The following is a 16213-nucleotide window of genomic DNA, read 5'->3' as shown; positions in this document are numbered from 1 at the left end:
AAAAGAAAGATTAGAAACGTGCTTTTGCGTTTAAAAAGCTCAAAATACGAATATCAAAGCGGTGGGAGTCGGTGACGAACGGAAGACGATTTCTACCTTTTTTTCTTGTCAAAACCCCACCAAAAACCCATGCAAGGAAGTCGGGTGATCGTTTTGGAAAGAAGAACGAGGAAGAAAGTCAAAGAACGATGGAGAATGAAATTCAAAACTTGCATTGAAAGCAAAGAAAGTTTGGCCATTTTTTTCCTTCCAACTTCACGTAAATTGAGTGTGTGCTTCGAGCCTCGAGGGGTATGTGTGTGTAGGTGTTTACTTTGTGTATGTGTGTGTGTGTGTTTAGGTTTAGGTTTAAATAAAAAAAAGTATTTTTAATTACTTAATTAATGAGCTTAATTAACCTTAATTTTTAATTAATAAATTAGGCCCATTAAGATTAATGAAATCATTATGCCTCAAATTTAAAAGATTTAAAAATATATATTTCCAAAAATCCCTTATAAAATACATAATTTTCTTGCTCCCACTATTACTTTAAATTTGACCTTAAAAATGCTAAAATTCTTAAATTATTTAAACAAATATTTTCTTAACTAAAAATAAAAATTTAGCTTTTAATCTTTAACACCTTAATCGTCTCTAGTCTTACGTCCCATGCCAACACCGATATTCGTTTGAAAATATTTAAATTATGAAACCAAGTAAAATTACATAATTAATCATTTAGTCACTCAAAATATATCATTCATGCATTCAAAATCATTTAATTAAAATATTTTAGCAATTTAGTAATTTTAATTCATGCGGTCTATGTGGACTGATTTTCGGGCATTACACATGTCCACTACTATCCACATAACGGATAACAACTGACATTTGCTCCTTTGTTGACACATCACGAGATTCATCACCTAAAATAGAGAACAATGAATCACCAACATCTCTGATAATAACATTAATCGTTTTAGTGGCACAAGCACTCACTATGTTCTTCTGAATATCAAGTGATGTTAACTTCCAATTTTTAGGAGCATTTTTCAATATCACATCATTAATCTCTTTATTATGAGCACCTAAAAATTCCAGTTGGATAAGAAAGTTACCTGGATTAAGAGAACTTTCAGTTTCATCGTGATCTCGAAATGAATGTCCTTGTCGCAACAAAACTTCAATACAATCAATTGAAGCATTGAGACGGATACGATAATCATTCCGCATTTTCTTTGACTTTTTATGCAAAACTGATTGAATGTTCTCATCTTGATTCATCAAAGCTTCACAATTCATTCGAGCTTTATTATGTTCACTGTCATGCTGGTCAACATGAATATTTAACCTATCTTAGACTTCCAATTTGTGAATCATTCACTAACAAAAGCCTCCCCTCCCTCTTGTTTTCCCTTAGTTGTATTGAAAAGATAATAATACGTCCACTACTCGTTTTTTTAAAAGTACTAGAATTTTTTTTATCCTAATGATTTCCTAGTCTCGGCCGAACATATATATATACATATATAATATATTTACTTAAAATATTTTTGATACCATTTTTAAAATAAAACAAACAACTAAACTTGAAAATCCAAAAGAAATAGTTTAAAAACATAAAATTGTCAAATGTTTTCAACTCCTAACTTAGCAATATTGCTAAAACTAACAACCCCTCAAAACCATTCAAAAGGATAACAAAAGTCGTAAAAATATCTTTAACATAAATTTAAAATCCTAAATCATAACCATAAAAGTGCGGAAAACTACTAGCGCTGGTCCTCGGGTTATGTACACCTTCAATCCCAGATCAACCATCAAGACCTCCATTGTCATTATTATCATATTCACCTATATCGATCACACTTAGTGAGTCTAAAGACTCAATAAACTATATTCTTGATAACAAATAATACGTATACAGATCACATGCAACAGTGAAAATACTCTATGTAAAATAATATTTTCATGATCATGCATAAACAAAAACATTTTTCATATCATCATAAACATATATATTCATATTCATCATATACGTATAAGTATTCATTTTTTGTTGAATTTAGATCGTTAATTGTGAATTTCGTATTCGTATTAGTGGTCGATGAATCCATCTACATGTAACCACAGTACTAGGTGTCGGGGCGACACTCTCACCCGTCAACTGAGCCTTGGCCTTACGTAATAACATATCATCATATTTGTATTAGTTACAATTACTTCACATCCTTCACCATTTCATATTATCATCACTTTATAAAATCCATGGATATAAATATCATTTTTCTTTTAAACCAAGCATGAAACATATCATTTAACGTTAACGTTTCATCATTAAATCTTTCATAAAAATTTAAAATAATCATATTGACATATAAAACAGCATTCATAGCACTGCCATGACATTTACAAATTTCTAGGTGTAAAATGACTTTTTTACACCTATAAGCATAATTTTTCATATTTATCCTCAGACATCTAAACAACATCCCAAATCATTACAAACTTAACATATAACCTTAAAACACTCCCATAATTATTCCTTGGGCTTAAAAATTAGCTTTTTGATAGGTTCCTTGATTCGTTTTTAAACTTAGACGTACAACTCGGTTTTGGCTGGTATGGACTCGAAACTTAACCAAACTTTACCAAACTCAAACCAAAGCTTAATAACACCTAAATAACCCATATTCAACCCAAATCAAGCAAATTATAACCCTTGAACAAGCTTAAAACCTTTCTGGAAATTTTCTGCTCAAACTCAGAAGAAACCCTAGATTGCCAACCCTTACTCCCTTCGACTCCAGCCCCTAACAGCCATGTCCAGACCCAAGCTGACCCTTCTAGGACCATTACTAACCCCTAAGGACCCTACTGGACCGAGCCTAGAGGACCTAGACCCATGAACCCCCAAACCCGCTTCCTTGCATGCACAACTCTACCTCTCACGGCCACATCCCCTTAGACTCAAACCACCCATCATGCAGCCTATCTAGGACCATGTTTCAGCACCCTTAGGACCCCTATACCATCCCATTAGATAATCTGGACATGACCCTATAGTAGCTAGAAGTGACAGCCCTCTAGAAGACCTTAGCCGAAGAGTTCCAACCCACTAGGATTCTTAATTTTGTTTCTTATGATACGTGATCCTGTCCAGCCTTTGATCATGCCCTTAAGGACTCTAAATCCAGTGGAAAACGTCCCCTATGAAGCCCTTACCATGGCAGCCCCTTTGTGCAAATTTATCATAAGTTTTGGATCACAAAAACATGAGTTATTGACATGCTATGGACTAAAAATGAAAATAAATAAAGACCAACATATTTTCCATGAAAACATATTTAAAACATGTTATATGGTCTGATAGATGAGAAAAGGAGATTTATGACCTGCCTTCGCGAATATTACGTACAAACGGCTTGCGATGCAAAGAACATTAGCGGGGAGACGAGGGATGCAACCTTGCTGATTTTCTCTCAAAACACACGTGACTCTCCCTTGAATTTTAGTGTATGTGTGCTGTTGGTAGTTGCCAAGAGGAGTCCTTGTGTGTGAGGAGTGGTGTGCGTGAGTTGTGAGGTTAGTTTTAGGTGTTTAGGGCTTAAGTGTAAGCCTAGGCCCATTAGTCAAGGTATAATAGGCCCATTAAGCAATTTAGTAAATATTTAAAATATTTTGTTTAGGAAATTTTGTGAAAATAATAGCCGAGTTATCGAAAAGTTCATATTTTTTTCGAAAATCGAATATTGTTTAAAAATACGACTCGGCGTATAAAATCACATCAAAACAACTCGTTTTCGAAAATTCCATTTTAAATACACCACCCTATAAACAAATAAAAATAATTGTTTAATAAAAATATTTTCCATTTTTCAGCAATCGGTCTCCATTCCTCGATCGCATCTCGAATAACCTTTAAAAATACAGTTTTATGCATTCATGTAGAAAAAAATATTTTAAACATGTAAACATGCACAACATACTTAATTCATGCAATTAAAACCATTTAATTTAAAATACATAAGAAATTTGGTAACTTGCATGCATGTGGTTCACGTGGACCTTAAAATTTTCGAGACATCACAATCTACCCCCCTTAAATTGAATTTCGTTCCCGAAATTCAATTATCTTTGATAATAAAAAAAGTTTAGACTTAGTTCTAGTATCCCAATAATCCACGTTTTCGCTGCGCTACTCTGATAAAAAAAATTTCTTAGTGTGTCCTTATGTCTCCTAAGTTCCAATTAAATATACCTTCTAAATCCTCGTTTGCGAATCTCAACTTACAACGACTCATGCTGACCTAGTCCCATTTTTCTATAACCTCGAATTTCGACTTTTCTTGCAATTCCCAATATTCAAAATGGATGACCACACTCATCGTATAATACTTTCCTTATATTATACCCAAATGTTCATCAATCCTATCATATTTTAACATTAAAATCTCAAATGCACCCACTAACACTTAGATTTTTAAGCCTAATATTGATTCATCCTACACTGCCCTTGATTAACATTCCTTATAACATTATAACCAAGATATTCCAAGGTTCTAAATATTACTCACGGCTAAATCATCGAAAATTCCTATCATTTAAGCAATTAAATTCTCACTTATTGCTAAACTAGTCACCAAATTCCTTAACAAATAGTTCTTAATTTCCTCGGAAATTATCTAATTGGTCCTTAATTTCGAAAATTCTACAATTGACTCATAAGTTCTTGGCATTCCTAATTCCATTCTATAGGTTTTTCGTAAGATAAAGTTCAATAATTTTAAGCTTATTAAACTCAATCAATTCTCATAACCAATCTTACCTTTCCATCAAAACCTAAGATCCCAATTTACACATTTTTATACTTCTAAAGTTGTCAATCTTCGAATCATTATTCCTTATGTATAATTCCCAAAAATTAACTCAACTAGTAACCACGAATCATAAGTATTTTCTTAGAAAATCTAAATGTCCCAAAAGCATTCATAATCATCATGATTAATTAATGACCCAAAAAATAAAACATCAGTACTAAAACCCAAAAATCAATATAGTCCAATCATTTTCATCATTCCTAAGGTCCATTAACCAAATTTTTAAACATGTCCAATTTCATCACAAGGCCAACATACATGGAAATCCTATAATTTCTTATTCCACGTCGCAACACGCATAAAAATTATGAAGCATCTAATCTTTTAGCATAACAAAATCACGCAACCATACAGGATTTTAATACTAAAATCATTTATCATGAAAACTTAAATATAATGTCATTTAACTTCAAAAGTGTTTAAACATGTAGCTTGAAAGTATGAACCATATAAGCATGTAGGTGATAGCATTAAAAATATTTTAAAAAATTTAAACTTACAGACTTGAGGCCAGAACGACTAAGCTCTCCGGAACTGACGGTGGCACAACCCTTTACAAGAACATTGCTATGTTACCAACTTAAATGTCACTAATCGTTTTCTTTAAAAGTACTAGAATTTTTTTTATCCTAGTGATTTCCTAGTCTCGGACGAATACATATATGTATATATATAAACTAGAAATATTTTTTATACCATTTTTAAAATAAGACAACCAACTAAACTTGAAAATCCAAAGGAAATAGTTTAAAAACACAAAATGGTCAAACGTTTTCAACTCCTAACTTAGCAATATTGCTAAAACTAACAACCTCTCAAAAACCACTCAAAAGCATAATAAAAGTCGTAAAAATATCTTTAACATAAACTTAAAATCCTAAATCATTACCATAAGTACGGAAAACTACCAGCGCTAATCCTCGGGTTATGTGCACCTTCAGTCTAGTCAAATCAACTATCAAGACCTCCATTATCATTATTATCATCTTCACCTGCATTGATCACACCTAGTGTGTCTAAATACTCAACACACTATATTCTTGATAACAGATAATGCGTATACAGATCACATGCAACAGTGAAAACACTTTTATGTAAAATAACATTTTCATAATCATGCATAAACATAAACATTTTTCATATCATCATAAACATATTCATATTCATCATATACATATACGTATTCCTTTTTCGTTGAATTCAGATCGTTAATTGTGACTTTCGTATTCGTATTAGGGGTCGATGGATCTATCTACATGTAACCATAGTACTGGGCGACAGGGATATCAGCGACACACTCACCCGTCAACTGAGCTTTGGCCTTACGTATTAACATATCATCATATTTTTATTAGTCACAATTACTTCACGTCCTTCAACATTTCATATTCTCATCATTTTATAAAATCCATGCATATAAATATCATTTCTTTTAAACAAAGCATGCAACATATCTTTTAACGTTAACGTTTCATCATAAAATTTCATAGACATTTAAAATAATCATATTAACATATAAAACAACATTCAGAGCACTTCCTTGACGTTTACTAATTTCTAGGTGTAAAATGACCGTTTTACCCCTATAAGCATAATTTTTCGTATTTATCCTTAGACCTCTAAACGACATCCCAAATCATTCTAAAATTAACATATAACCTTAAAACACTCCCATAAATATTCCTTAGGCTTAAAACTTAGCTTTTTGATAGGTTCCTTAATTCGTTTTTAAACTTAGACGTACAACCCGATTTTGAATCATATGGACTTGAAACTTTCCAAAACTCGAACCAAAGCTTAATAATACCTAAATAACCCATATTCAACCCAAATTAAGCCAATTATAACCCTTGAACAAGCCTAAAACTTTGCTGGAAATTTTCTGCTCAAACTCGAAAGAAACCCTAGCTTGCCAACCCTTACTCCCTTCGACTCCAAGCCTAAAACCTTGCTGGAAATTTTCTGCTCAAACTCGAAAGAAACCCTAGCTTGCCAACCCTTACTCCCTTCGACTCCAGCCCCTAACAGCCATGTCCAGACCCAAGTTGACCCTCCTAGGTCCATTAATAACCCCTAAGGACCCTAATGGATCGAGCCTAGAGGACCTAGACCCAGGAACCCCCCAAACCCGCTCCTTTGCATGCACAACTCCACCTCTCACGACCACAGCCCCTTAGCATCACACTAGCCATCATGCAGCCTATCTAGGACCATGGTTCAGCACCCTTATAACCCCTAGACCATCCCCTTAGATACTTTGGATGTGACCCTATAGTAGCTAGAAGTGGCAGCCCTCTAGACCTTAGTCGAAGAGTTCCAACCCACTAGGACTCTTAATTTCGTTTCTTATGATACGTGATCCTGTCCAGCCTTTGATCATGCCCTTAAAGACTCTAAATCCAGTGGAAAACGTCTCCTATGAAGCCCCTACCATTGCATCCCCTTTGTAAAAATTCATCATAAGTTTTGGAACACTAAAACATGAGTTATTCACATGCTATGGACTAAAAACGAAAATAAATAAAATACCAACATATTTTCCATGAAAACATATTTAAAACATGTAATACAGTGTGATAGATGAGAAAAATAGATTTATGGCATGCCTTTGCATATATTACGTACGAAAAACGGCTTGCGATGCGAAGAACGTCGGTGGGGAGACGAGAGATGCAACCTTGCAGATTTTCTCTCAAAACCCACGTGACTTTCCCTTGAATTTGTGTGTGTGTGTGTGCTATTGGTGGTTGCCAAGAGGAGTCCTTGTGTGTGAGGAGTGGTGTGCGTGAGTTGTGAGGTTAGTTTTAGGTGTTTAGGGTTTTTTATTTTAGTTAAAACTGAAGTGTAAGCCTAGTGTAATGCCCGGAACGGTAATCCTAGTAATCTGTAATTATTGATTTATAATTGATATGATTATGAAAGGATTAATCGGGACATGAAATAAGATTAAATATGAAGGGTGCAATCTTTGGACAGAACTAGGGGCGCCCGAAGTAAGAAATGACCGCCCGAGCGCCAAAGTTCCATGGAAACACGTCTTGGACAGAAGATGTGGCTCCCGGGCGGTAGTTTGTGACCGCCCGAGCGCCAAGGTGCATTAGGAAAATGCTTGGACAGAGAGTGCCGCGCTCGAGCGGTATTTTCTTACCGCCCGAGCGCCGACCGAAATTCATGAAAAATGAACACGTATCATTAACCAAGCAACTAGGATATATATATATACATATATACGTTGGTTCAGTAGAAAAGGGAAGAAAGAAGAATCGAGAAAAGTCCCTATTTAGGTGTTGAAAATCATTACGCCTTTTATGTGAAATCCGTCCGTCCGAATTGTAATCTGACTTTAGTACTGAGTTCCTATCGACGTAGGCTACAACTGGACATAGACTGTGAATTCAGGACTTCGACTGAGCCAGAAACCGACGAAAGAAAGGTATAAGTCAATGTGGTATTGGGATATCGACTTGAGTCGGTTTAGACTTGAGTTTCCCTAAATCACATACTTTACTTTATTGCATTGATATTTGCATTGATTGGATTGATGTACTTGTTCTCTTGAGTTATAGATAGCAGGCATCAGACGAGAAATCTTGTGACAGAAGTGCCTGATAGTGGTGGGATCGCCACAGGCACATTGCACGATGTCACAGGATAGTGTAGAGATCTTGGGACGGAAGTGCCTGACAGTGGTGGGATCGCCACGGGCACATTGCACGATGTCTCAAGATAGGATATTAGCGATAGAGCTACAGTCCATGACGGTTAGGTCAGGACACCGGATGTTTGGTTATATCGAGTAAATAGGATTGGAATTCTTCTATTACGGAATTCGATATAGGAATACCATATTTGGTTATATCGAGTAATAGGATCAGAATTCCTTCTATTACGGAATTCGATATAGGAATACCACATTTGGAAACCGGGATCCCTAGACTAGGATTGAGTCTATTCTGAATTGTAGAATTGTAATTATGTTTCAGATTTTGATACATATTACTGTTACCTGATTACATGCTTTATATTTGTTTATATGATTGCATGTTTCGTTGATTTATACTGGGATTTATTCTCACCGGAGTTATCCGGCTGTTGTCTTGTCTGTATGTGTACATGACAACAGGTGGGACAGGAGCAGGGTTCAGGAGATGAGGAGAGATCGTGATTAGAGTGGAGGCTCCGGACTTTGATTATGATGTATAATAGGGTTGGAACACTTGACATTAGTTGTTAAACCTTACTTTAGTTGAATGCATGCAGTACAGGAATTGTATTGTATTTTATACTAATATGTATATGAGTTTGATTTCACTACGTTCCGCATTTTTAAAAAAAAAAATTAGACCATGTTTTATAATTGATTAATTAGTCCCAATGATGATTAAGAACTTGATTAGCGTCCGGGTCCCCACACCTAGACCCATTATTCAAGGTATAATAGGCCAATTAAGACATTTAGTAAATATTTAAAATATTTTGTTTAGGAAAGTTTGTGAAAATAATAGCAGAGTTATCGAAAAGTTCATATTTTCGTCGAAAATCGAATATTGTTTAAAAATACGAATCGGAGTATAAAATCACATCAAAACATCTCGTTTTCAAAAATTTCATTTTAAATACACCACCCTATACACAAATAAAAATAATTGGTTAATAAAAATATTTTCCATTTTCATCCATCGGTCTCCGTTCCTCGATCGCATCTCGAATAACTTTTAAAAATACAGTTTTATGCATTCATGTAGAAAAGAATATTTTAAACATGTAAACATGCACAACGTACTTAATTCATGCAATTAAAACCATTTGATTCAAAATATATAACAAATTTGATAACTTGCATGCATGTGGTTCACGTGGACCTTAAAATTTTCGGGACGTTACAAATACAAACAATACGCGGCATCTTTTTCTACACTATACTCCAACCAATCACCAGATTCATTAAACCATGAAGGATTGAATCGTCTACACTGACATACTCCAAATTTTCTTTTTGGGAATTAAAAGCTTGAAGGTTGACATGGGCCTTTTGCAAATATGCCCTTCGAACTTGATCCATAATATTAACATTATATTCACAAATTGGAGTCCTAAGTCCAGGATCTGCCGGTAGTTGTGAGAAATCAAATTTCTGCAACCCTAATATCTCCAATGTTTTGTACTTCTGGTTTTGGATCTTTTCTTTTAAAAAATATATGCATTGTAAATATTGATTTCCTGATAAAATAATAAAAAATTATAATATGTTTAGCTTTATATATATATATAAAACTACTCGCATTGATTTCTTTTTTAAAATCGTTATATCTTTTTATGTATTGTTTTTCTAGTTTAATACTTCACAAAATGTGTCAAAATGATGGAAAATGCAAGGTTGAAACAATGACGAAGATATCAACATATAAATCATAATCAATATTTATCACCACGGTATTAAATAACAACCAATAGATTACATAAAATTATTAGAAGCGAAAATTAGGAACAAATGGAACACACTACATAATACTAAAATATTAAATACCAATCCACATAATTTATACTTACAAATTTTTTCCTCTAAAGAAATGTATAATATTATCAAGCATATAACCAAGAAAAATATCCATTTTTTTTCAACCATCTACATTGAAGACAAAGGAAAAAGTAAAAAAACAAAAACAAAATATAAAATAAAAAGAAAACTGGAAAACCAAACAAATTTGTACATATAAACAAAATTAATTCATATTTCACGCAATATTTAATTCAAAATTTCAATTTGAAACGTAATATCTTATCACAAACAAAGTTATTTGCCTACATCTATTTTATACGCCTAAGTAAGAAGCTCAATCTATAATGAAATTAGAAAAGTGATGAGCATGAGCTGGAAGAAATTATTTGTGATTTGTAATTTGTGTGATTAGTTGAATTGTAAAGAAAGTTAAAGAAAATGATTACAGTGTGTTTGGCGACCAGGATTTGAGATGATTTCATGAGATTTGGAATTGGATTTAGAATTGGATTTGGAAATTCAAGTATTTGATATTCTATTTGGTGTTTGGTTTAAGAGTGAGTCTCATGTGAGACCGTCTCACGAATCCTAATCTGTGAGACGGGTCAACCCTACCGATATTCACAATAAAAAATAATACTCTTAGCATAAAAAGTAATACTTTTTATGGATGAACCAAATAAGTGATCCGTCTCACAAATACGACCAGTGAGACCGTCTCACACAAGTAAAAATGATAAAATGATATTTACAAATACAGTTCTCGTTTGGAGGAAAAAAAATTCGAATTTGGAATTTTAAAATTTTACTAAGCTATCTTAAGAAATCATATAAACATAAATAACCCAAAGAAGTTTAGAAATTAATAATTCTTCTCTATTATTTGTGTTTGTAAATTCAAAAATTAATTATTATTTATTAATCATATTGCACATAAAATAATAATTAAAAAATCATCAAACAACTTCAAACTTTCACATAAAATTAATTATTAAACGTAAAATGAGGCTTTGATAATTACTATAATTTTTATTATATTAATCAGTAAATAACACACGAAACTCATAAAATTTAAACGAAATATTTCAATTTCTAAACAATTTAAAAGGAAAAAAAAGTTTTAACCATGTAGAAACTTTTGGTGGAGAATGATTTGTTGATGAGAATGATGTGTTGGATAAAAAATAATTGTATGTTTTTAAAATCCAAATCCCACCAAATCTTATCACATTTGATGGGATTTGGATATACTCATGGAAATCCATGAAATCCAATAAAATTCTAAACAAATCCGAATCATTTTTTTGAATCACCTTGCCAAACACTAAAAATAGGATTTTGAAATCCAAATCCCATTAAATCCTCTCAAATCCTGGTTGTCAAACACACTGTTAGGGTAATGGCTTATATACCAGACTTTAAAAAAAATTATTTTTTTGGCTCACCTGTATATACTACTTTTTTTTGGGCCTAGTGTGGACAGCAGCCCGCAAGTGTTCTTGCTCCTTGTCTTCAACTTGTTTTTTTCTCAAATTTTGGTGGGATGCACGGAGTTAGTATTTTGTGAAATACTCAGTAAGTGATGGTCGATCGAACAGGGAATACTAAGATATATTTAATATTTAATGATATGCAAGATGTTTAATCAAATGGTATATATATATATATATATAAATATTCTTAAATGTTATGCAAGAAGTTTAACAGTTATTCTTATGCACAATGTCAGGTCCATATAACAGTTATTTTACCCATCGTGTCAGGACCGTGTAACGGTTATTTCATACCCACAGTATCAGGGCCGTATAAAGATTATTTTTAACCACCGTGTCAGGCCATATACACAATTTTTTAAAAAAATTATCATTTCAAGTCAATTATTAACCGTGCTCGAAACCTATTTCATACTTTCAATGAAAAAATACATATATCATTAACCTAGCATTTAATGAATATCATAACCAAACAACGATTTGATATTAAAACAATTAAACATTTTGATATCATAAATCAACATACGGTTTTTGCACCACTTTTGCCTTCCCTCTCTTATGTAATAATGGTTTGGTGCCAAGGAGGGTAGTAATCTTCCTCCCACGATCCTATTGCTAGAACTGAGTTGGTGTTCTAGGCTTTGGATCATTGTTTAAATTTCCTTCAAGATTTCAATAGTTTCTTCATGTTTCTCAAGGATATCTTCAATTTTTTGTAGTACATAATACCTCTAATTATTGCTATAATTTTTACCCTCTTTTCGATTTCTGTAAGATCTCCCAAAAGTTTAGACGGATCCGAGATAATTTCTATGAATGTATTATTTTCAATTATTTTTCTACTTTATTAAGAAGTTTTTTTATTGGTTGTTTCAAATATCTAATTTTGGTTATATTTTCTTGTTTTAAATATTCTAAAAGATTGAAATAAAGCTTGAAGATAATAAATCTTGAACATAAGTTCGGATCCATATTTTTGAGAAATATCGCATTCTAAGATAAGTAAGTTATACAATAATAACAAGAGTAGGTATCTTGTGATACAGTCTCACGAATCTTTATCTGTGAGACGGGTCAACCCTACCGATATTCACAATAAAAAGTAATACTCTTAGCATAAAAAGTAATATTTTTTCATGAATGACCCAAATAAGATATCTGTCTCACAAGATACGACTTGTGAGATCGTCTCACACAAGTTTTGCCTAATAATATTATAATATGCCTGGATTGTTCAACCTAGATCCCGATATAATTTTCCTGAGTTTTTAAGCTTTTTTGCCGACCAGGATTATTTAGAATTTTTTGAAAATATTTTGGTTTTATGAGACCAGATTAGGTTAATATTTTAAAAATTAGGGAGCAATTTGGGAATTTCATGAAATTATAAGAACATTTTATTTTATTTCCACGAAATATCAAATAATGTATCATCTTTCACATGAATCGATTCCAAAGAATCAACAAACACCCTATCAAAAAAAAAAAAAAAAAAAAAAGAATTTATCAACAAACACTAATACTCTATACCATAAATACGTGTACAATTATTTAATTACATCAACGTACATGCACCATCTTTTGCCTTACATCACTTGATTTCAAATCCACAAGGAATTATTTGAAATCTCTTTTTCTTTTAATATTTATTTTGTTTCAATTTCAAATTTACTTTACCACATAGTTATTCGAAATATGTGTATTGACAGCCTATATCTACTTATTTTTCAGGAGCATATTTATGCATTTACTCACTGTCATTGTTTCAATATATCCATCTTTTCGACAATTCCGGGTTCTAATCTTTCTGAATTGTTAAATAATAAATAAAAAATTTATTTTTTGATTTATTATCTATATTTCTATACTATATTATTAAGTATGAGGACATGATAGGACACCAATTTTTTTTTTCAGTTTTACCCTTATATGATACTAATATTATATTTTTGTTTTTTTTTTTCAAAAAAAATTCAACACATAATTGTATTTTTATTTTTTTTATTTCAACCATTCAAATATCAATTCAGTCCCTCCATAATTTGTTAAATTTCACTTTAGTCTATCGATAATGATAAAAAAGATTCTATACACACTCATCGCGTGTGCAAAGTAACTAGTATATTATTAAGTATGAAACCCTTAAAATAACTACCTTAGAAAACACTAAAATATTTAATTTCATAATTATCTTTCTTATCCTACTAAAACATCTACAAATCACTCCATATTTTACATAAAAAAATATAAACATAATTTTCATTATAAATCGAACAAAAATTTTAAATTAAAAATAATTTTGTATTAATTATTTAATATTATTTAATAAATTAAAAATAATAATAACATATACAAAGCATTCACATATTTTACTAATTCATATTAGGGCATCCGCATCCGTCGGAATTAATCCATGTTAATAACTCTCTATCTCATCAAAAACGATGGGGTCCACGAGCCACATATTCATTACATTAACACTTCCCCATTATTAACACACACCCACATTCATTTAATTTCAACTTTCATTATTTATAGGTCACACTATCCACTTACTCATTTTTTTTTATTTTTAATATTTCAATATCTTTCTAATATTTTTAAAATTTTACAACAAATATTACTAAAAATAAATAGTATTATTATTTTAAAAATAACTTAATTCCAATATTCATTAAAATATTATTAAGAAATGAAAAAAAAGTTGGACTCTTTTATTTAAAATATTATTCAACACAATCTCTTTAAAAAAAAACACAAAATACAAAGAAAACGAATTACGATAATTGAAAAGAGAATTACATCAATCGAAAATTACATATTCCATTTCTCTCTAATTTGGTCACACAAATGTTCATGAACTATAAGCTGCTCCGGCGTCATTTGTGAAGTGTCTTTCGAAAGGATTTCGTATTCCTTAAGCAAATATTTGCTATTTTTAGCTTCAGATTTGTTCAAAGACGCTTTTGCTTTCATCTCCTCTTTTGCAAGTTCTTTTTGTTTCCATTCAGATTCGTTCTTCTTTATGTCTGTATACTGAGTAAAACTTTCGAACAAATTGTCGTATCTGGTTGTCAAATCCTCCATCGATGATTTTGCTTTGTTTTTACCTTTTCTTTTTGCGGCTTTTTGACCAATTGGACGAATCTCTTCTTCATTTATATCTAAATCAATACTCGCATCTTTGTTCGATGAGGTGTTGCTAGCCCCCGACTCTGAGATTCTCGCTTTCTTTGTACCAACCAAGTGATCATCGGACTGTGGAGTGAATAGTGGACATGTTTTCATGATTCTCCACACATGCTCCAGATTAAATGCAACTCCATTATTTTCATCACGATATTTTTCATATGCAAACCGCAATATGTCTTCATCACTATGGCCGCTTCGATAAGTATTGTAAACACTATTATAATTTGTGTTGAAGCGATTTACCTTTTTTTGGACGGTATTGTGCCAATGAGATCGAATCACGTTTAAAGCTCTCCGAGATGAACCAGCGGGACGATTGCCATTGTAGTAGTCCGCAACACGTCTCCAGAAATCATTCCCCTTCTGATCATTGCCGATTACTGGGTCATCACTCATTGTGACATACGATCTCGCTAGTAGCTCGTCTTCCTCCTTTTTCCATATTATTCGCTTCTTCGTACCCTCAACATCTACATCAGCATTTTGCACATTTTCGAGATCAACTCGTGTTTCACGGTCGGACAACTGAGTCTCTGGGACAAACGTAGGAGTTGGCGGCTCTTTTTCGATTGGCATATTGGTGGATTGTGGATTATATAATCCATAAAAATAAGGCGGCATGAAATCTGGGTTGCCTATACTTTGCCAATATTCAGGTGTAGGCGGTGGATACGGAGCTCGGGAGGTGTAATTTGGATGATTCGAAGATTTTCATAACCTTGGAAATTTGAAACAAACGGCCAATTTGGAAATTGTGGTGGATATTGTGTAGAAGAAACAAATCGAGGTCGATTTCGTGAGTTCTGACTATTGTCACCCATTTGGCTTAAAAATATGAAAAGATAAATGTTGTGGGATGAATTTGTAGAAATTGATTAGTATATATAGTGAGTAATTTCGAATATAGCCGTTGGTGCATAATTTTGCCGTTTGAAAATAGCCGTTGGTGATAATTAGCGACGGTTTTTGAAAAACCGTCGCACATAGCGACGGGTGTTAAAAAACCGTCGCAAATAGCGACCTTTTTTTAAAAAAAACCGACGCTTTTCACTTTGCGACGCTTTACGAAAAACCGTCGTAAATTTGCGATGGTTTACGAAAAACTGTCGCAAATTTCGAAATAACGCCGTTCATTCTGCTGAATTTCTTGGCTGTCATGTCAGCCA

At 32.6% G+C, this 16213-nt stretch overlaps 2 protein-coding genes across 2 annotated transcripts; both read right to left on the bottom strand.

Moving 5' to 3' along the window:
- Nucleotides 1–828: 828 nt before the first annotated feature.
- Nucleotides 829–1284, bottom strand: LOC140827287 (uncharacterized). Its single transcript, XM_073189939.1, has one exon. It carries the CDS (start codon nucleotides 1282–1284, stop codon nucleotides 829–831), a length of 456 nt encoding a protein of 151 aa, XP_073046040.1.
- A 13385-nt stretch (nucleotides 1285–14669) lies between these two features.
- On the bottom strand, nucleotides 14670–15623 carry LOC140827286 (glutathione S-transferase T3-like). The gene has a single exon (XM_073189938.1). The coding sequence runs from the start codon at nucleotides 15621–15623 to the stop codon at nucleotides 14670–14672; it is 954 nt and encodes a 317-aa protein (XP_073046039.1).
- Between the last annotated feature and the right edge of the window lie 590 nt (nucleotides 15624–16213).

Source organism: Primulina eburnea, chromosome 3 (assembly GCF_022965805.1).
Source record: "Primulina eburnea isolate SZY01 chromosome 3, ASM2296580v1, whole genome shotgun sequence".
Lineage (NCBI taxonomy): Eukaryota > Viridiplantae > Streptophyta > Magnoliopsida > Lamiales > Gesneriaceae > Primulina > Primulina eburnea.
This window is presented reverse-complemented; position numbering and strand designations above follow the sequence as displayed.

Bases quoted from the DNA above. Each gene is read 5' to 3' on its own strand.
- LOC140827287 (XM_073189939.1), bottom strand. From the start codon at position 1,284: ATGAATTGTGAAGCTTTGATGAATCAAGATGAGAACATTCAATCAGTT.
- LOC140827286 (XM_073189938.1), bottom strand. From the start codon at position 15,623: ATGCCAATCGAAAAAGAGCCGCCAACTCCTACGTTTGTCCCAGAGACT.